Here is a 21,177-nt window from a genome sequence, read left to right as displayed (position 1 = left end):
TGTTTCTCTCTCTCTCGCTTTCTCTCTCTCTCTCTCTCTCTCTCTCTCTCTCTCTCTCTCTCTCTCTCTGTTTGCAGACACAGAGAAATCCCACCAGAACCAGCTTGATGAGTCCAACACTGAGGACGGTTCTCTGAAGAAGAAGCAGCGGCGGCAGAGGACTCACTTCACCAGCCAGCAGCTCCAGGAGCTGGAGGCCACCTTCCAGAGGAACCGCTACCCTGATATGAGCACCAGAGAGGAGATCGCAGTGTGGACCAACCTCACTGAGGCACGGGTCAGGGTAAGTAAACAAACTGAAGCCTGATCATATTTTTATTCCATTTTTCTTAAGATTAGAGGCTGAAGGTGTGCTCATCAGCCAAGTGCAGTATTTGGTTCCAATGAAAGCCTTTGACTTTTCTCTACCATAATCTTGGGGGTAAAGGTGACACATTTGTATAGGGCATTTGAGTTGACCCTTAGAGTTTCATGAATTCTAATGAAAACAAATGATACAACATCCATACCTGAGTGTCAAAGAAAAAAGTAGATTCCGACACACACGTCACAAGGACCTTTCTCAAGATCCATCCATCCATCTTCAACCACTTGTCCCTAATGGGCTTGCGGGGGGCTGGAGTTGATCCCAGCTGACATCGGGCGTGAGGCGGGGTCCACCCTGGACAGGATGCCAGTCTATCACAGGGCGCATAGAGAATAACAGAGACAGACAACCATTCATACCTATGGGCAATTTAGAGCCATCAATGAACCTAACACCTGCATGTCTTTGGACTGTGGGAGGAAACCGGAGAACCCGGAGAAAACCCACTCAGACACGGGGAGAACATGCAAACTCCACACAGAAGGGCCCCAGCCAGGATTCAAACCTGTTGCTGTGAGGCGACAGCGCTAACCACCACACCAAAATGCCGCCTTTGTCAAGATATAATTATCTATTTATCTATTTAATATCTATGAAATCTGTTTATCTATTAAATATCTGACATTGTCATAGATATTAAATAGATACATAGACACAGAATTTATGTCTTGAGAAAGGTCCTTTTGACAGAATCATTGACTTTTAATAAATCAATGCGGCGGTGATGAGTGTACTACTCTTTGCTTTGGAAATTGATCTTTGGGTGATTTGATTCCCTTCACCACAAAGGAGACACAGCCAGTGGTGTGTTTGTGTTTATTTTTCTACTTATCTTATCACCTTTGATCTTTACATTTGAAGACCCAATGCTGATGAGGCTGCGTTCAGACCGACTTGAACCCTGGAAAAACACCCCCTTTCATTAAATTCAGTGGAACCAGTTCAATGATGCACTGCAGAGAGCTCCAGCACAATGAGGCAGAAGAAATAAGCTTAGGCTGGCTAGTAGTACCTGGTTGTCCCTGTGATAACTTTCATTGTGACACCAGTGCAGTTCCTTGTGCTGCCTTAATGCAGGGATGATTCAACATGTTGGTTTGCTGGTGCTTCTTTGGAACATCTTTGAAGTGTGGGGGTGTGATGAACTTTCAAGCCTGAGACAAAAATGTAAATAATTTCAACCAGGGATTATTAAAGTATTTCTGATTCTGATTCTGATTCTGAAAATCTCAAGGTTTGCTTTTCCAGGAATTTCAACGACATCCTCCATCGGCTGAGGAAGACTGTGAGATGTGTGTCAAACCTTTTTCCCTGTCAAACGACTGTTTTTAAAGCTTCTTTGGAATTAATGATAATGCTGCTCTAGGTCTGTTGTTGTGTGATTAAGCAACTATTTGTTTGTCATGGCTCAGAGGTAGAGGGGTCGTCCTCCATTTGAGAGATTGACAGTTCGATCCCCGGCTCCTCCGGTTTAATGTTGAAGTGTCCCTGGGCAAGACACAGAACCCCAAATTGCTCCCTATTCACCACATGGGTGTGTGGATGGGGTGTGAATGGTTAGATTAGATTAGATAGTATGTAGATGTCCACTGCCATCAGTCAGTGCATTTACATGCACATCCGTAACCCGAAAATGGTCTTACCCTGGTTAAGGGAATAATCGGATTGTTGAAGTTCCCCACGTATACATGAAAGGGGGTTGAAAGGGAAAATGACGGAGTAACTCTTCCTCCGGTACAGTAGGTGGAGCTCCACCAACATACAGCTGGACTGAATACAGCTTTATTTCCAGTTTACCTTTGACAAAATCACAAACGGCCGACTTTTGGACAGAATAACGACAGAAACGGGTCTTCTTGGTATTAATGTTAGTTGCCGTTCCTTCGGTTTAAAGGTTATGCTCTATTATTGTTGTTTTTTCCCCGTTGTTTTCGGCGCCCTTGCTTCCTGGTTTATTCTATTTCTGGGTCAAAAGCCACCGCCAAGAAACCTGATAATAACCCGAGAACGCTGTTTACATGCATGAATTATCAGGCACTGAAGGAGTTCTAGGTCTGTTAACCGGGGTATGAAAACGCCGATTTTACCCGGGGTACGGTGTGTACGTGGTGTTTAAAAAACGGGGTATGACCTTAATAGGAAGTGTAAGCAAAAAAAAAAAGTGAGCTCCATGGAAAGCCATGGTATAGTTCACACAATACCTCAACGGTTAGAAAAAACAAGAAAACAAAGTTAATGTAGTAGATACTTTGTTTTATTCCCTACTACCAAAGCTTCAGTTCACACACCAAACCTAAATGTCAAAGGTGCAGCAGAGTGCACCAGTGTAGCTGGGTGTGGGCATTGTAGCTATATAGAGCCGGAGGAGACACATTCTGATGGATGACAATACAATCCCTGGCCTGCCTTTCAAGTAATGGATCAAATTAATGTTGGCTGGATAAAAGTTCACATAGCACACACTCTTGGTTGTTATTTTGATAGGAAAACAGACTACACATGGTCTTGTCCTGTATGTCTGTTAGTGGCCTTTCTATTCATGTGATTTGTCAGAGAGTTGTTGTTGATCATATAGACACATTTTACTTCACTTCATTTGACTGATACATTTTCATCAATATGCAATGGTACCTTCAGAGTATGCCACAAAACTGCTCATATGCTATATGTGTTATGATCTACAGCCCTGCCAGGGGCTGTATTGATGCACAGCAGTGCTTTGAGCTAGCATGTGGGTAATGTGATTGCCTCCTTGTTTTCAGCATCACATTCAATTCAATTCAATTCAATTTTATTTATAATGCCAAATCATAACAAAAGTTATCTCAGGACACTTTACAGACTAGGTATAGACCACACTCTATGATTTTTTTATGACTTACATGGACCCAACAATCCCCCCCGTGGATTACATGACCTTAATTGTATCAAAATGGTGGGTGGTAAAACTGTAATTTCCAAGTGATCTATTATACTAATAAAGTTATCATCTGTTGCATGGGAAATGTGATTTTAGGAGGTGTGAATTATGGTAAATTTAGCTACCAGCTTGCCTTCAGAAATACTGACCTTTTTTCTAATCTAAACCAAGTTGATTTGCTAAACTTAACCTTCTACTTAGTTTTCTAACCTTAACGTCACCTTTAGTTTTCTGAACTTAACCGCCGACTTCAGTTTTCAAAACCTAACCACCTTTACTTGTCTAATTTCAACCGTCACCTTTAGTTGCCTAAACTTAATTGTCATCTTTAGTTGTCTATACTCAACCGTCATGTTTAGTTGTCTAAACTTAACCGTCACCTTGTGTTGTTTAAACTTAACCTTCACCTTAGTTTTCTGAACTTAACCATCACCTTTCGTTGACTACACTTAATTGTCACCTTCAGTTGTCTAAACTTAACCATCATGGTCCAGTCACCACGGCATTAAAAATAATGTCATATAAGATATCATACAAATCAGTTCCGTCATACTTTGTGAGATATCATACAAAATTCTTGTGGATAAGTTTTTATAAGATATCATACAAGCCCAATGATGAGAATATGTTGACGAATTAATTATATTTTTATTAATATTGAATCACTATATGACTATATCCGTGGCGGCTGCTGGTCTTTCAAGGAGGGGAAGCTCATTTTTTCCAAATTTTCAAAACGCTGAGGTCTGCTCTGAAAGATTGTCTAGGATGGCCATGTACAGATTTCTGTAGCGCTTCTTGGGATCCTGCAGTTGTGACAGACGGCGCTTTCTCAGGGGCTCAGTTTGCAGGTCCGATGTTAGATCTGCTGCTTTGGCATGACAGCCTGGAAAGCCCCCTCCCCCATCCATAGATCTCTGCTGGACAAAGTCAAACACCACATCAGTCTCAGAGAAGATTTGTTCATATGTGTACAACATGAACACAAACTCAAAATCCTCCAGTTTCATCAGAAAGCCTTTGGCACAATCTAATGTGTCTACATCCATGATGAGGGCATCCTAATTGTTTGCCAGAGTGCTCTCTATCTGTGAAGTAAAATTCCATCGAGTAGGAGCATTTCTAGGCAACCTTGAGCAACCTGCAGACTCAAGAAAAGACTTCCTTGTGGATTTTGAAAAAAATGTTGCAAACCCAGAGAGAGATGCAAAAGAAATTCTGCACTTAGCCCCCTGAGACAGCACGAGATTCAGTCTATGTGCATAGCAATGCACAAACATGGCACTGGGGGCTATTGCTTTAACTTTGGCCTGCAAACCATTGACAGCTGAAGCCATGACAGCAGCTCCATCATAGGTTTGTGCCACAAGTTTCTCCCTGAAATTATAGCCCTGCATGTTCTCATTCAAGACTTCAAAAACAGACTGAGCATCTCTTCCCCCAGAAACATAAAAAAATCCAATAAAGCGCTCCTGAATTTTACCTTCACTATCCAAAGAGCGAACAGTGACAGAGAGTTGGGCACAGCGAGCTATATCAGTTGTCTCATCCACCTGCCATGTAAAAAAGGGAGCAGCCTGAATTTCATCTTCGATCTCATCAGAAACAGTGGCTGAAAGAGCAGTGATCAAGTCATTTTGGATTGAATGGGACATCCCTGAAAACACAGCTGATGACTGGAATTGTGTTGCCAGGACAGAGTCATATTTTGCTAATGTTACTGTAAACTCCCTGTAATTCCCCTTGTTGGATGATTCTCCACTCTCATCATGCCCCCTAAATGACAGCTCCTGACGGCCAAGCAAGGAAGTCACATCACTAAGGCGGTTTAGGAAAGCCCTGTTTTGTTTCACTGTTTCTGTACGAAAGGGACGTAGGCCGTTATTATTTACTCTGGGCGCGTGACAGTGTTTAGAGGCGGATGCGCGCGGCGCATTGGGAGCGAGCACACGCGTGAAGACGTTGTAGCCTGAAGACGGCAGAAAGTGCAGAGAGGAGAGAGAGAGCACAGACTGCCAGTCAGAGACTTAAGTTACATTTGTGTGCGTGCGTCCATGAGACCTGTAAGTCCTATTATTTATGTTGCTAGTTCAATATTCTTTGTTTTCATAAGTTGATAATTATAGCCACCTAGCTTGGGGCTACTTGCTAACTTTACAGCATATGATTGTTAATTGGTCAGCTAGAAGTGGATGTGTAGCTACGTGTTTGTTCTGTATTTAAGCTAGTGAGTGTGCTGTTTATACTTATTAGTTACAATGCATACTATCTATAGAAAGCAGTGTGTTTATTACAAATATTAGGTTCACATGTCAATATATGTTTTTGTATGTAATGTGGGCATGATAATATGTTTTCCTTTTTTTGGGCCGTACCACTCACACAAAGCTATGCCCATGTTCTGTACTGTTGCTTGAGTTTATTAAACAGTCAAACTAAGAAGAGTTGTCAGCATCTGTGTTTTGGCAGAAACAGATCAGGATCAGCTAACAACCATTATACAGTCCTTTATTACAACCCTCAGTAACAGTTTCATTATCTTTGCTACTTGAATGCAAGCACCTTCATTTATTACATGTTCAACCCTGACTCTGCCAGGGCAACTTAACCTTGCACATGAACTATCATGTTCATTGCTTTTTTCATGCCTTGTGTATGCCCTGTCAAAGTTAGATAGATCCCCAAAACCCACTTTTGACCAGATAACACATCCCTGAGATGGTTTCATCAAGAGGCATGGCCAACAATACATTTTATTTGGGACAGCACTTCCAGTCAGCCAGCTCGCCTTGTCGTACCAGGACACCTGAAAAGACCTGTTACTTTTCCCCACCTTTTGCACTAAATCAATCTTAGGAGTTGACCTGCCCTGCTGTTTAACTCTAATATTCACTTCGTAAGGAAGACTATCAAATGGCTTCGCCAAAATCGACTACATTCATATTATTTGCCATGATGTGAAGCTTGCTAATTCTAGCAGCTGAAGCTTCTGCCCCCAGCTACTGTGAATTGTGACCGCCTGTCAGTGTGAGTGTGAGTGACGGGGGGACGGGGAGAGAAGCTCCGCAGCTGCCGCTGCTCGTTGGGGAAAGAAACAGAACAGAGTCGCCAAACACAACGCTAGTCATTTTTAACAAAGACAAAGTCGCTGGGGATCTGGAAAGTCTCCGGATCAGTTCAGAACAATGGAATTAAAAACTTGGAAAATGCTCCGGTGGATGTTTATTCTTCAAGCTGATTCGCTCATTTAGCTGTCAATCAAAAAAGAATTCCGCCTTGGACAGCTCATCCAATCATCATGCAGAAGGCGAGCGTCCGGGCCAGTCCACTGCCCCGTAGACCCCCAGAGACGCTGAGCGTCCGATGGGCGGGACAAAGCCCAGCATTTATCCAATGAGCGTCTAGTTTGGCTGCAATGGAACAACCCGCTCTACGCTTCCCCACTGAAGTCAGTAGAAGCTGAGCGTCCGACTGTGTAAAGCGCTGTGGTGCTGAACGAGAAGGAAGTTGCGGTGGTTACCTGTGATAAGTAGCTGATTCTGAACAATCTATTAGTGTATTTAGTCAATGAAATGTACACACAGCGGAACATACTTCACCATTTTAGGGAAGGCTGAGCTTCCCTTGCAGTCTCAGAGCAATCGCCACTGGACTATACTGTATGTTATGTGAAAGGTTGACAAACTCACTCCATACTACCTGTCCAGAAAACAGACAAAGTAAGTGCCTAGATGTTGAACAGAGAGGAGCATTTAGTCTTATATTCTTCTCAGAAGTTTACCGAGACAAAGTCAGAGGTAAAAGTAGAGTGATTATTAGACTTACATCCATCAGATTTTACGGGTGATTATTATGTAGCTCCACTTTTGCATGATGTGTAAACAGGCATCTGTTGGCTGACAGTCTGCTAACTGTTTGATAGCAAGTGTATGAGGTGACAATATATCAGATGCTGTGTTGCCTTTCATGCAAGTGGCCAAAAAGATCAGTTAATACAGGGTTATGGCTCGGGAAGAAGTTGAACCCTAATTATTCATACATTTTAACCTTCAATAAAATAAAAACTAGCCTTGTACAAAAAAAAATCACCCCCTCAGTGTTGTCATGGAGATATGACCTAAGCATACAGACTAGAATGTTTTTTTGTCCCAGGCCTTAAACAGGTTTAATTATGCTGTGAAAACGGCCTGTTAAACATGGGGGTCAATGAGAAACTGACTTATTATACATTACGCGTTCGCATGGATGTCCCCTTGGTGGAGGAAGTCCCCACAGAACGGAACACTGGAGATCTGCCGAAATCCACCAAATGTTTGAATTATCACCCTCTGTTGGAATCTGCCAAATCACTGATGCACGAACTTCCTCCATTGAAACAGGTTAAAATAGGTAAAATATTGCTTTAATAACTTGAAATGAATCCCTGATTTATGCATTTTCCAATTTGGAACTCAGATCTTGAAATAATCAAACATGTCATTCAGAATACATGGTGTCTCTGATTTTCTGAGTCTTTGAATACTTGATTTCTGTTTACATCAAATAGATATCAGAGCTTTTTTAGACCAAGTATTTTGATCTCCTTCTCATGCTATCATTTGACTATTTCACAGAAGACGTATAAATGTGTTTGCAGTGGAGCTATTGAATAACCTTGACATTCAGCCTTTTCCACAAACCTTCAAACAGCATTGCCCTCGAGTCACCAAAAAGATTGGGTAGCCTCTGTCCTCTGGCGTGGGGTTTCCCCTGCTGTCACCGAGTGGGATGGAAAACTCAGAGTCATGCACTTTATACTCATATTAATGGTCAACAGCATTCTGTTACTATAATAACAGAGGATTGGATGATACACAGCATGTATGCCAAGGAAGCATAGAGACGGCTGAGTATCATCACAGGAGAGGCCTATAAAAGTTTTATGAGGATGAAATAGAGAAAACACTTGATTGCAAATGATTTTAATGGAAAACAAATACAAATGGATACATGACCAGAGACTTTCAAGTCAAGTCAAGTCAGTTTTATTGTCAATACTTCACATGTGTTATACATACAAAGGAATCGAAATTACATTCCCCGCTATCCCATGCGTAGACATACATCCAGACAAGACAGAACATGACACCACCAGGGCAGACAGGACATGACAACAGTAAGTGCAAAAACATACAATAAAGTGCGGAGAGCTTAAGGCTTGTTCCATAGAATGGCAGGGTACACATATTATATATAAAATAACAAGAAAATAACAAGACACAGTAACAGGTAAGAGTGTGTATCTTACTGTCAGATACTGTATTTCTATTATTTTGTGGTTCGAATCCAGGCTGGGGCCCTTCTGTGTGAAATTGCATGTTCTCCCCGTGTCTACGTGGGTTTTCTCCGGGTTCTCCGGCTTCCTCCCACAGTCCAAAGACGTGCTCGTGTTAGGTTAATTGATGACTCTAAAAATTGCCCGTAGGTGTGAAGGTGAGTGTGAATGTTTGTCTGTCTCTGTTTGTCTCTATGCGCCCTGGGATAGACTGGTGGCCTGTCCAGGGTGTACCCCGCCTCACGCCCAATGTCAGCTGGATCGGCTCCAGCGTTTGCTGATGAAAGATGAATGAATGTCTAATTCAGGGCAAAAGTTTGTTCACAACTTTACACGATGATGAACACACACATTTTTGGCACATTTTTAATTTCTAAAAACCCAATTTAGAAATTCCACTAAAGCTTTAATCCAATTCATATCCTCCAAATATAGGACCATAAAATGACAAATGTGAAGATTGCCCTTCCCTGACATTTCTTTCATTGGATCTCACTATTCAAATAAGTCAATGATTAGTTTTAATAAGCCTTGCCTAATATGACTGTTTGATGATACACTTTAACTTACTTTCTGGGATCATTGTGTCTTTCAAAAATTCTGGATACAAATGCACATGATATTCCTGAAAGTATTTGAGGTGATTTAGGATACTCCCTCTATATGTGTTTTAAAATTAGACTTTATTGACTGCCAACACTTTCTGATAGTCAAAAAAGTCATTTGAAAATACCTTCTGCAGCCACTCTATTTTTTCCTTGATTGCAAAAATAACATTATTCTACAGTAGGGGTGGAACGGTTCGAAAAAATCTGTCCCGTTCGGTACGCACTTCACGGTTCGGTACACGTGTGTACCGTTCAGTTTATGAGGTTTAACGTAGCGTAAGCCTTCATGACCGCTGTCCTGTCTCGTGTCCGTCTCAGCGCTACGTCTCAGCGCGTATAATCCCGGCATGCTGGGAGACTTGCACACGGCCACAACGCTACACACGCTCCCGCTACGCACGCTCCCACTACGCTCTTCTTCGTGGGTTTTTGAATCCTCTTGGCAACTGCTCGCTAAGCTCCGCTCTGTTGTGTGCTCTCAATTGTATCTGTCTGGTTAAATCTGTGGTTAAATCAACACATCAACGTCTCTCTCTGCTCTGAAAAAAAAGGTTGACACAAAAAACCCCCGCCAGTTCACCAGAGATGTTTTTGTTTCTTTCTCTGTGAAGCCAGTGTTTACTCTGCAGCCATATCTGCGTGTAAAGAGAAGTTGATAAAAATCATGCTACTCTGCATTTATGTTAGGTTTATTTTTGTCAGTCCAGTTTTTGATGAATAAACTGATGTTTCATATGCGATAGCATGCCTCAATTGTTTAGATAAGCCACATGACCTCAACCGATAACACCAAGGTAAAAAATACAACCTTAATATTTCAATATAACTAACTTTTACAGTGAGGTAATGTAACCTTAACGTAAGTAATTTATAGCAGCAACGTCTGTCCCACAAACTATGTTGAACTTACCGGCAATAATATTATAAAACGTTTTATAGATACAGTTGCATTAATGTAAGATATGGCTATACGTTAAGTTGCCTACATTTATAAGTTACAATTAATATAAAGGTTGTATTGTTTGTCTTGGTGTCACTGGTGGAAGTCATGTGGCTGAGCTTATAGGGCCGGGGCCCTATGTTCCCCGGTCAGGGAACATCGGACATTTTCTTTAAAAAGCGGACAATGGTACCTATGCGTACCTATGTTCCCCGGTAAAAAAAAAAGGGCGAACAAAGGACCCTGGGAACATAGGTACGCTTCCCTTGTATACAGTGGCATGAATTTGATACAACATAGAATTAAAGTTAAACAACGTTCCACACACACAACATTCTAAAGTAATTAGAGAACAGAGTTTGCCCCATTATGTAGCTACAGTATGGGTAGTTGACTCATTTGGTATCATTAAGCAAGTTAACTAGCTAGCACAGACTGTGGATAAAGCATTAGCACTGGTGTGCACAGGGAGGGGGCAGGGGGGGCAACCACACGAGCCAAAACACATGCTAATGTTCTCTCTAGGAGCCAAAACGTGTGCTAAGTGCCCTTATGGCAACCGAAACGCATGCTAAAGTGCCCTCTAGGGGGCCAAAACGCATGCTAAAGTGCCCTCATGGCAACCAAAATGCGTGCTTAAGTGCTCTGATGACAACCAAAATGCATGCTAAAGTGCCCCTCTAGAAGCCAAAACGTGTGCTAAACTGCCCTCTAAGAGCCAAACCGCATGCTTAAGTGCCCTCTTCAGTGGCGAGGATGTGCTGTATGTGGCCTTTTTTTTTTCTTTTCGCCTCTGCCCTTCAAAAAGTCTGTGCACGCCACTGAGCATGCTTAGCCACTGAGTTTTTAAATTTTACAACGAATGTTAGCTAGTTTGCTAATTCCCCCATGCCCCCCACCCACCCACACACACACACACACACACACACACACACACACACACACACACACACACACACACACACACACACACACACACACACACACACACACACACACACACACACACACACACACACACACACACACACACACACACACACACACTCTACAGGCCAAAAGTTTGGACACACCGTCTCATTCAATGATTTTCCTTTCTTTTCATGACTATTGACATTGTAGATTCACACTGAAGGCATCAAAACTATGAATTAACACATATTAACAAAAAAGTGTAAAACAACTGAAAATACGCCTTATATTCTAGATTCTTCAAAGTAGCCACCTTTTGCTCTGATTACTGCTTTGCACACACTCTGCATTCTCTTGATGAGCTTCAAGAGGTAGTCACCTAAAATGGTTTTCACTTCACAGGTGTGCCCTGTCAGGTTCAATAAGTGCGATTTCTTGCCTTATAAATGGGGTTGGGACCATCAGTTGTGTTGTGTAGAAGTCAGGTGGATACACAGCTGATAGTCCCACTGAATAGACTGTTAGAATTTGTGTTATGGCAAGAAAAAAGCAGCTAAGTAAAGAAAAACGAGTGGCCATCAGTACTTTAAGAATTGGAGTGCAGTCGCGAAAACCATCAAGCGCCCCAAAGAAACTGGCTCACAAGAGGACCGCCCCTGGAAAGGAAGACCAAGAGTCACATCTGCTATGGAGGATAAATTAATCCGAGTCACTAGCCTCAGAAATCGCAGGTTAACAGCAGCTCAGATTAGAGACCAGGTCAATGCCACACAGAGTTCTAGCAGCAGACACATCTCTAGAACAACTGTTAAGAGGAGACTGTGTGAATCAGGCCTTCATGGTAGAATACAGGCTAGGAAACCACTGCTAAGAACAGGCAACAAGCAGAAGAGACTTGTTTGGGCTAAAGAACACAAGGAATGGACATTAGACCAGTGGAAATCTGTTCTTTAGTCTGATGAGTCCAAATTTGGGATCTTTGGTTCCAACCACCGTGTCTCTGTGCGACGCAGAAAAGCTGAACGGATGGACTCTACATGCCTGGTTCCCACCGTGAAGCATGGAGGAGGTGGTGTGATAGTTTGGGGGTGCTTTGCTGGTGACACTGTTGGGGATTTATTTAAAATTGAAGGCATACTGAACCAGTATGCTTACCACAGCATCTTGCAGCGGCATGCTATTCCATCTGTTTTTGCGTTTAGTTGGACCATCATTTATTTTTCAACACGACAATGACCCCAAACACACCTCCAGGCTGTGTAAGGGCTATTTGACCAAGAAGAAGAGTGTTGGGTTGCTGCGCCAGATGACCTGCAGTCACCGGACCTGAACCCAATCGAGTGGTTTGGGGTGAGCTGGACCGCAGAGTGAAGGCAAAAGGGCCAACAAGTGCTAATCATCTCTGGGAACTCCTTCAAGACTGTTGGAAGACCATTTCAGGTGACTACCTCTTGAAACTAATCAAGAGAATGCCAAGAGTGTGCGAAGCAGTAATCAAAGCAAAAGGTGGCTACTTTGAAGAACCTAGAATATAAGACATATTTTCAGTTGTTTCACACTTTTTTAAGTATATAATTCCACGTGTTAATTCATAGTTTTGATGCCTTCAGTGTGAATCTACAATTGTCAGTCATGGAAATAAAGAAAACTCTTTGAATGAGAAGGTGTGTCCAAACTTTTGGTCTGTACTAGTATACACTGTATATCTTCAGTAGAATGAAATGACAAACACTGAATAAACTTTAATACATTCACTTGTCTGTAAACATGATTTCTACCTGAGATTTTCATCAGCAATAAAGACTAATGTAAAACTCCCGTTATCCCACACAATTTAGTTCATGACGGCATCATGTTTTGATTGAGAGACCCCTAGCGTTGATTTTCTACCCCAGTGTTGAAGGGGGCCAGAGTTCTGCAGCAGGACATTATTGACTGTGCTAAACAGTTACAGTAGAAAGCAGCCGCATAACTAAGATTGTGTGTTTTATATATATCGTATGGATATTTCTAACTTTAAAATGCAACAAAGAGCCAGTCTTCTCAAACACTCAAGAGAGGAACTGCAGGCTCTACACACAAAGGGACCAGCTGGGATACGACACCCCATCCTGGCGGAGCTGAGGAGGAGACCCAGGGGCTGCGAGGCTGGGGCGAAGCTAAAGGCAGAGCGAGTGGAGAATCGGAGGCGCTACAAGCAATCGATTCCCTCCGTAATCAAGGGGAATTTGAACTCGCTGCCGAACAATATCAAGATCACCAAGAACCAGCGGATCTACCGTGAGAGCTGCTTGTTCATCTTTGCAGATACAACCACCTCGTACCGGATGCTATTGTGGACCTGCGGGGATTCACTGCTGTGAGAGCCAACAGAGACACAGAAGCGAGCGGAAAAAGCAAAGGTGGGGGAAACATCATGTATGTGAACAACCGCTGGTGTAACCCAGGATATATCTCTTGTTGCCGGGACCTCAAGCTGCTAGCTGTTAGCCTATGACCATATTACCTGCCGAGGGAGTTCAGTCACGTGATCTCCGTCTATGTTTACATTCCTCCTAGAGCGTACGCAGTCACTGCCTGTGACAAGATCCACTCAGTGCAAGGCTGCAGACACAGCACCCTGAGGCATTTATGATCATCTCTGGGTACTTTAATCATGCAACTTGGCTCGACCTTGGCTGTTTTTTTACCAGGATGTAGACTGTCCCACCAGAAACAACAAGACAATTGATCTCCTGTATGCTAATGTAAGGGATGCATACAGAGCGACTCCCCTCCCCCCACTGGGGAAGTCTGATCAGAACCTGGTTCACCTATAGCCACTATATACCTCCCTGGTCCAAAAACAGCAGGTGACAACTCACATCATCAGGAGGTGGTCCCCGAAGATGGAAAGTGCACGGAGAGACTGTTACAACACCACAGTCTGGGATGTGCTAATCAACCGCATGGTGAGGACATAGAGGGGGTGACACATTGTCTGATGGAGTACCTGAACTTCTGTGCAGACGTGGTCTCCCCTGTCAAGACTGTCTGCTGTTACCCTAATAACAAGCCATGGGTATCACGGGAAGTTAAGGCTGTCCTTAATAAGAAGAAGGCTGCTTTCAGGAGCAGGGACCGGGAGACCATGAAGGCAGCACAGCAGAAGGTGAAACACTGTGTGTTGGAAGCTAAGGACAGCTACAGCAGAAAGGTGGAGCAGAAGCTGAGGAAGAACAACATCAGGGAGGTCTGGAAAGGTAAGAGCACCATCCCAGGTCACAACACAAAGACCAGAGCTTCAGGGGGGACAATGGAGAGGGAGAATGAGCAGAATGACTTCTTCAACAGGTTTAACCAGCCCTTGTCCCCCCCACCCCCACCCTCACTGCTGCCATATCCCCTTCTTCCCTCTACACACCTCCCCCCTGACACCACACCAGCCCAGGAAAGCAGCAGGCCCGGATAAAGTGTGTCCAGGACTACTTACGACCTGCGCTGCAGAACTGGGGGAACCACTACAACGGATCTTCAACCTTAGCCTGCAGATAGGGAGAGTGCCTACCCTCTGGAAGACATCGTCCGGTTCCTAAGAAGAACAGGCCCAGTGAGCTAAATGACATGTAGAGGATGCCAACCTCTACATGCTGCACTGAGTCAACTCCCATCTGGATAGGGGAAGCGGCACAGCGAGGATTCTCTTCTTGGACTTCTCCAGTGCCTTTAATACCATCCAGCCCCCTATACTTCAGGACAAACTTCAGGATGGGAGTGGACCCCTATCTGGTGCACTGGTTCAGAGACTACCTCACTGACAGGCCACAGTACGTAGGCTGAAGGATACCACGTCTGACACTGTGGTCAGCCGCACTGGAGCCCCTCAGGGCTGGGAAGGAGAGACCCCCCCACCCCTACTCTTTTCTTCTTTTTTTTGTTTTTCTCTGTCTTGAATTACTTTATTTATTCTTGCTATTATTTATTTATTTATTTTAACTTTACCTATCTACTTATGTTACATGTTTTTCGGTTACTTGGTTGGTTATTGTGACCGTGTCTGACGTGGGTTGTTGGGAGGGATAACTGGATCCATGTTGCCGTTTTTCTGTTCTTGTCTGTTTTTTTCACCTTAAAGCCAACACTATGTAAACTATTCTACTTTTGGTTGTGTACTTGTCTGTAGAATTCAATAAAATGATTTGGGGGAAAAAAAGTCAAAATCTCATTTCTAGGCTTGGAAAAGTCAAGGAATTTTGTTTTGTGTAATAAAATTGACCATAGATATCTGCTGTGGGTATTTATGTTCTGTAACTGTCGATGTAATGATGCATGACATGATTTTGTTTACCATCACGTAAATTTTTTTTATTTTTGCCCCATGTTTACGCCTCTCCCTCCATGTTGGCCAACAAGCTGAAATTAATCCGATGTGTTTGAAGAATGTGTACATTTCATGGCTCTCTCATGACCGACTGAGAGAAATTGTCAAGAAATATTGTGTAGTAGGCTATGTACCCATGTTATGACATTGTTATTCAGACATCCATAAGTTAGTTTATAATCAAATGCATTAAGAGTACAGTGAAAGTACAACTTTGGTTCACCTCATGTTGTAAAGCCAGTGCCAGAATGCTTGTAAAGAATTTAAAAATATAAAAATAAGGGCTGTAGTAAGTATCTAAAGTGAATATGAAAATAACCCACTATTAGAGATTGAAAAGGGTTGCTGTTTCATTTTCATACAATAATTAACATTTGGAGTAAAGTATACTATACAGTTCTCTGCGTGGTCATGGATATTTTATTATAAATCCTTGAAAAGTCATGGAAAAGTTTTGAAATAGTGTCAATGAATATGTGTGGGAATCCAGTGACATACACATTTGAAGAGACCTAATAAAAACAGTAAAGACTCTGAAAATACATTTTGTTTTAAATATAAGCTTCTTACTAATACAGTAAGTACAGTATGGTTATTTCACATCAGCGATATCTATATTTGTTTTTCTCTGTGCTCTACTCACTGGTTGAAGGTGGGTGAGGCTCAGTTTGAAAAAGATGATGTCAAATACTTCTGATATACTTCTGTTTTGAAGTAAAACAGTATGAGGTATGAGGACTAAGTTTTTAGGGGCTTTAAGGGAAGCATCAGGGTTCAAAGAGGGCTGAAAGAATAAAGACTCTACACTGAAATTATTCTTCTTCCTTTGGCTTCCCTAGGTATGGTTCAAGAACCGCCGTGCTAAGTGGAGAAAGCGAGAGAGGAACCAGCAGGCAGAGCTGTGCAAAAATGGCTTTGGTGCCCAGTTCAATGGACTCATGCAGCCCTATGATGACATGTACACGGGCTACTCCTACAACAATTGGGCCACCAAGAGCCTAGCAAGCAGCCCACTCTCAGCCAAGAGCTTCCCGTTCTTTAACTCAATGAATGTAAGCCCCCTATCATCCCAGCCCATGTTCTCTCCTCCCAGCTCCATCCCCTCCATGAACATGGCCTCTAGCATGGTGCCCTCAGCGGTGGCCGGGGTTCCCACAACGGGGCTCAACAACCTGGGCAACCTCAACAGCCCCACTGCACTCAACTCAGTAGCGGTGACTGCGGCCACTTGCCCCTATGCCGCCACAGCCAGTCCCTACATGTACAGAGACACCTGCAACTCCAGCCTGGCCAGCCTGCGGCTCAAGGCCAAGCAGCACACCAACTTTGCTTATCCGGCAGTTCAGAATCCCGTCTCCAACCTGAGCCCCTGCCAATATGCTGTTGACCGGCCGGTATGAAGAAGGAACTTCGACAACCCCTGATCCAACTGACCAGCTGTAGGCCCACTATTACCCCACTTCACATCTCTTGACTTCCATCTGTAAACTGCCAGATGTGCTTCAGACTAGCTGATCGTCTTCTGATGGTACACAGTGAGAATAATTTAAAACTGACACAACCAATAGACATGCTCAGATGGACCACTGTGATTCAAAGGGATTCTTTCCAGTTTGTGAGACTTTGTCGCTGAACTGACCAACTGCTTCAAAGGATTTTTAAAGATTATATCCATTATCATTTGTTTCCTTCTTTTGAGCTGCATGATTAGAGTAAACGTAGAAACCAAAATTAAATAAAACACGGATGCTTCAACTGGACTGGTGGTCAACATCTTGGCCTGAAAACATCAAATGTGATTTTTGCTATTGTCGCAGGAAAAGGGACCTGTGGTCACAATGTGGGAGAATGGAGGATGTATATAATGGACTTTTTTGTTTTGTGTGACAAAAAATATATGAAAACGTACTTTAAAGATGAGAAAAGCATGTTCTTCAAAAGCAAAGGCCCTCGATTTATGTACTATGAGCACATCCTTTAGGAGCTTTAAACTTTGTTGTGAATTCTTCTCCCGTTGGAAGGTCATCTGTTAAAGGTCAGCTCGGATGGGCAAGAGGAGGACAGTCCTGGAAAGTGAACACAACCTCAAGCGGTTAAACACAAAAACAATTTACTTACACATACCAGAATATCAGCAAGATTTTTCTAGCAAAACTCTAAAAAGCCATTGAGTATATAGAATTGTGTGGTGTTTTACAAAGGGAGTCCATGACTGTAAAAAATGTATGTAAGAGTGCAGTTGTCATAACAAAAAAACAAGCTTTTTTTTCCTGGTGTAGCCTGCTTTGTCTCATTAAAGAACCAATTAAAGGATCAGTTTTTATGAACTACAAATGGACTTTGACATTGACGTAACAGTACATGTCCTTTCACATCTCTGATGTCATTTGAGTGACACAAGCGAAAACACAGTGTTCCCACAACAATGAGCACAACACCAGGGAAACCCAGACTCACTTCCATGGCAACCCTTATGCAACGATAAAAGAGAGTAGCTCGCTGAAGGGACAGAGGTAGGGAAATATAGATGTCCCCGATGGCTGCTCACTGATATGTTTGACCTACACTCCAAGTGGTTACCACAGGCTATCCAGTAACACAGTAGGAATTCACAGACGCAGAAGCTGCAGCAGGGCCAGGATTAAATAAGGGCCTTAAGGAGCGAGGTGTCCCAGTGGAGCCACAAACGGGGGGTTAGCAGCCCATCAGGCCCTGCAAGTGTTTATTGCTCTGACATTTCCACCAATGTTGTCTTTTCTTTACACTGATTTCTATGTAAATTCTGCGAAGTCACATTTTAAATCACTTCTTTGAAATATCTCGTCATTAGGGTGGTCCCCTACTGAGTGTCTGCTGTGTAAGAGGAGATAGGGAGAATGAATTACCATAGGTTTCTCCCTTTTTCCCTGATGGTCTGAATAAGTCGCTAAATTTGACGCTAGTCGCCTTGTATAAATAAAGTTGCTAAGAAGGTCTGAAATGTTGCTAAATCTAGTGAGAAAGTTGTGTGGGGCATGTGTTTTTTTTTATCTCCCAAAAAGTAACTGAAGTAGTTACCGAGTTTCAAATTATAAAAGTAACTAGTTACTATGATAAGTATCTATTGCGTTTCTAAATTAATTACCTGTAACAAAAAAATATTAAACATCACCACAAGAACTTTTCTTAGCTTGTTGAATAAACAACCATTTTGGCATTATATGGTTATTTCAACTCTTGCTGAGTATTGGTCTGGTTTAATGCTCATGATGACCTTCTGAAGGAACTCAAAGGTGTACCTCATATTTTGCAGATAACTCAAGATTAAGGCAGTAGATGGCTCCCAGTAGCTTGGCAAAGCCAGAGAGCACATCTCTGATGCCATGTAGGATGATCTATCTTCTCCTCTGCTACCAAAGCGACATGAAAGACTTCCAAAGGAAATGCATCCTGTAGAGGGCCTTCATGCCCTATCAGTAGTCCAACTTCCATCCCTCCCATTATCACATCAAGGGTTTCACCATGAGGACATAAAGATCTTAACTTACATGTTCAAGTTTAAATCATCATGGCCATTCTGTTAAATTAAGGCTCTGTCTAATTGGTGAGTGATAAAATAATGGGACTGAAAGGCTGTGGTATCAACCGATGATAAATAAAATAACTCTTGCAAATATAATAAAACCCAGTAATGTCAGAACTTGACCAATAATGTAATAGCTGTCCTGGCTAATACAGTAATACCTGTAGGATCCAAAAATGTATTTTCAAAACTAATACCACCTGACAGTGTTATAGTTTGTGTTTTAATAATTTAATGTTATATACATTGGATTTGAAATGAAAGAACATTGTGAGGAAAATGATGAGTATGGTAATACCCCTTATGAACATGACAAATGTCGCCTTAGTCCTGTTTAAAACTAAATCTATAGAGTGTACTATAAAATGTGTGAATATAGTTTCTTACATCACACATCCTGATGATGTTGGTGGAATCATCTGAAGTTCAATGCGGGAGACCAAGTAGGACAGCTGTTCAGTCCTAAAAAAACAGGTAATAGTGGGTGAATGCAATACACAAGCTAGAATCCTAATCTTAATATGCTTTGGAAATATCTCCACTGTACATACCTCCTTTTGAAGACAATTCAGAATGCTGCTCAGGGCCAACCTCCTGCCTGAGGCAGCAGCTGCTTTGTACAGTTGTAGAAGACTGGGCACCAACACATCAAATCCACCCAGAAAGGACTCCAGCAGGTCTTTGGCGACAATTCTTCGGAACTCTGCGATTAACGGAAGCAGATAGACAACAAAAAAGCAGAGAAAAGGGCATGAGTGAAGGAAAAATAAGAGCAGTATAGAGCTGTAGGTAGTGTTGCTTTCGTCAACGAAAATGGTGACGAAATATTGTCGTCAACGAACCTTTATCACGTGGCGAAAACTAGACGAGACGCAACGTAAATGCTGTGCATGTGACGATGACTAAGACTAAATATATAATGAAATTTCGTTGACGAATAAAAACGAGACGAAATGTCTCTTCATTTTCGTTGACGAAAACGAGACGAAATAATGTTGTTTCGTCTCATTTAGTCACGTTATTATTATTATTATTTTGTAGTTTTCTCCCAGTCTCGCGTCTGGGCGACGTCACTTCCTCGATCCTCACACGCGCATTATTTAGATTCTGAGGCTGCTGCTGCTGTGGGTCACAGTTAACGTTAGAGTTAGGGTTAACTACAAATAAAGAAAAATGAGAACAAAGTGTGACACCAGCAGGGGCTCGAGTTTGGGAGAAAAGAAGAAACACTTTCATTACATAGACGTGGAAAGCAAAACGGAATGTGTTGTGGAAACAGAGCAAATCACACTGAACTGAATTTAGCATCAACATAAATTGGATTACTTCTTCTTGACCTGTACATGCATGTAAACTAAAGATAACTGCATGGGTTTGGCTAAAATAAAATGTTGGTTTCGTAAATACTACTAGGTTCTTTTATTATATTGATTAAAGATAATTGCATTACTAAAAAGAAACTAATATACAATTTTCGTCGACTAAAACTAGACTAAAATGCTCAGACTTTTATTTTGAATAGAAACTCAAAGAAATAACAAATATTTTTGCAACAAAGAGAACTTGCTTTATGACTACATCAGTGCTCAAATTTAGATTTATATGCTGTACTCAGTTGCCAAAGTATATATATATATATATGTAGCCCGTGGAATTAGATGCCACACAGGACACAATTACTTCTGGGGTTCTTGTAGCCTTAGCTTTATTTCATTAACACAAGTTGCTACTTTGTTTTACAGAGGGTGTGTTTACAAAAAAAAAAGTAAATAAAATACCATAAAATAAAATATGACAGTGGCCACAACTACAAACAGAAAACACAACCGGTTAGCATTTACACACATTCCGTAACCCCAGTCTCAAAAAGGTCACTAAATGATTAACCAAAAACACTTACGTTTTCAACACACTTCACTTAGCGCCATGTGGATATTCCCGACAAATTTCACCAGTCTTTATCTCTAGACAGAATAACTTTAACACAACATTTCTGACAATCAAAATCACACTGCATGGCGTTACACTTGCTAGCATGTTTATGAAGTTGAACAGTATTGCATCGGTAACTCAAAATCCGCAAATATCAAAGGTATACAAAGTCATCGGTTACAAATATCCACAGATACCTCTATATAAGGGTTTTATACAGTGATATTTACCAGAATATGTCAGTTTTTTACCTTCTTCACAC

At 42.1% G+C, this 21,177-nt stretch overlaps 1 protein-coding gene across 1 annotated transcript in view; it reads left to right on the top strand.

Moving 5' to 3' along the window:
* The window catches only part of pitx3 (paired-like homeodomain 3), a 33,745-nt gene extending 16,581 nt beyond the window's left edge, over window positions 1-17,164 (top strand). The window contains exons 3-4 of the mRNA XM_083923324.1: window positions 78-283; window positions 16,261-17,164. Of these exons, the coding sequence (XP_083779450.1) occupies window positions 78-283; window positions 16,261-16,821 (767 nt within the window). The 3' untranslated portion in view covers window positions 16,822-17,164. The remainder of the gene's footprint in view (window positions 1-77; window positions 284-16,260) is intronic.
* The last annotated feature ends 4,013 nt before the right edge of the window (window positions 17,165-21,177 follow it).

The sequence above is a fragment of the Echiichthys vipera genome (genome assembly GCF_963691815.1).
Source record: "Echiichthys vipera genome assembly, chromosome: 11".
Classification (NCBI taxonomy): Eukaryota; Metazoa; Chordata; class Actinopteri; order Perciformes; family Trachinidae; genus Echiichthys; species Echiichthys vipera.
This window is presented reverse-complemented; position numbering and strand designations above follow the sequence as displayed.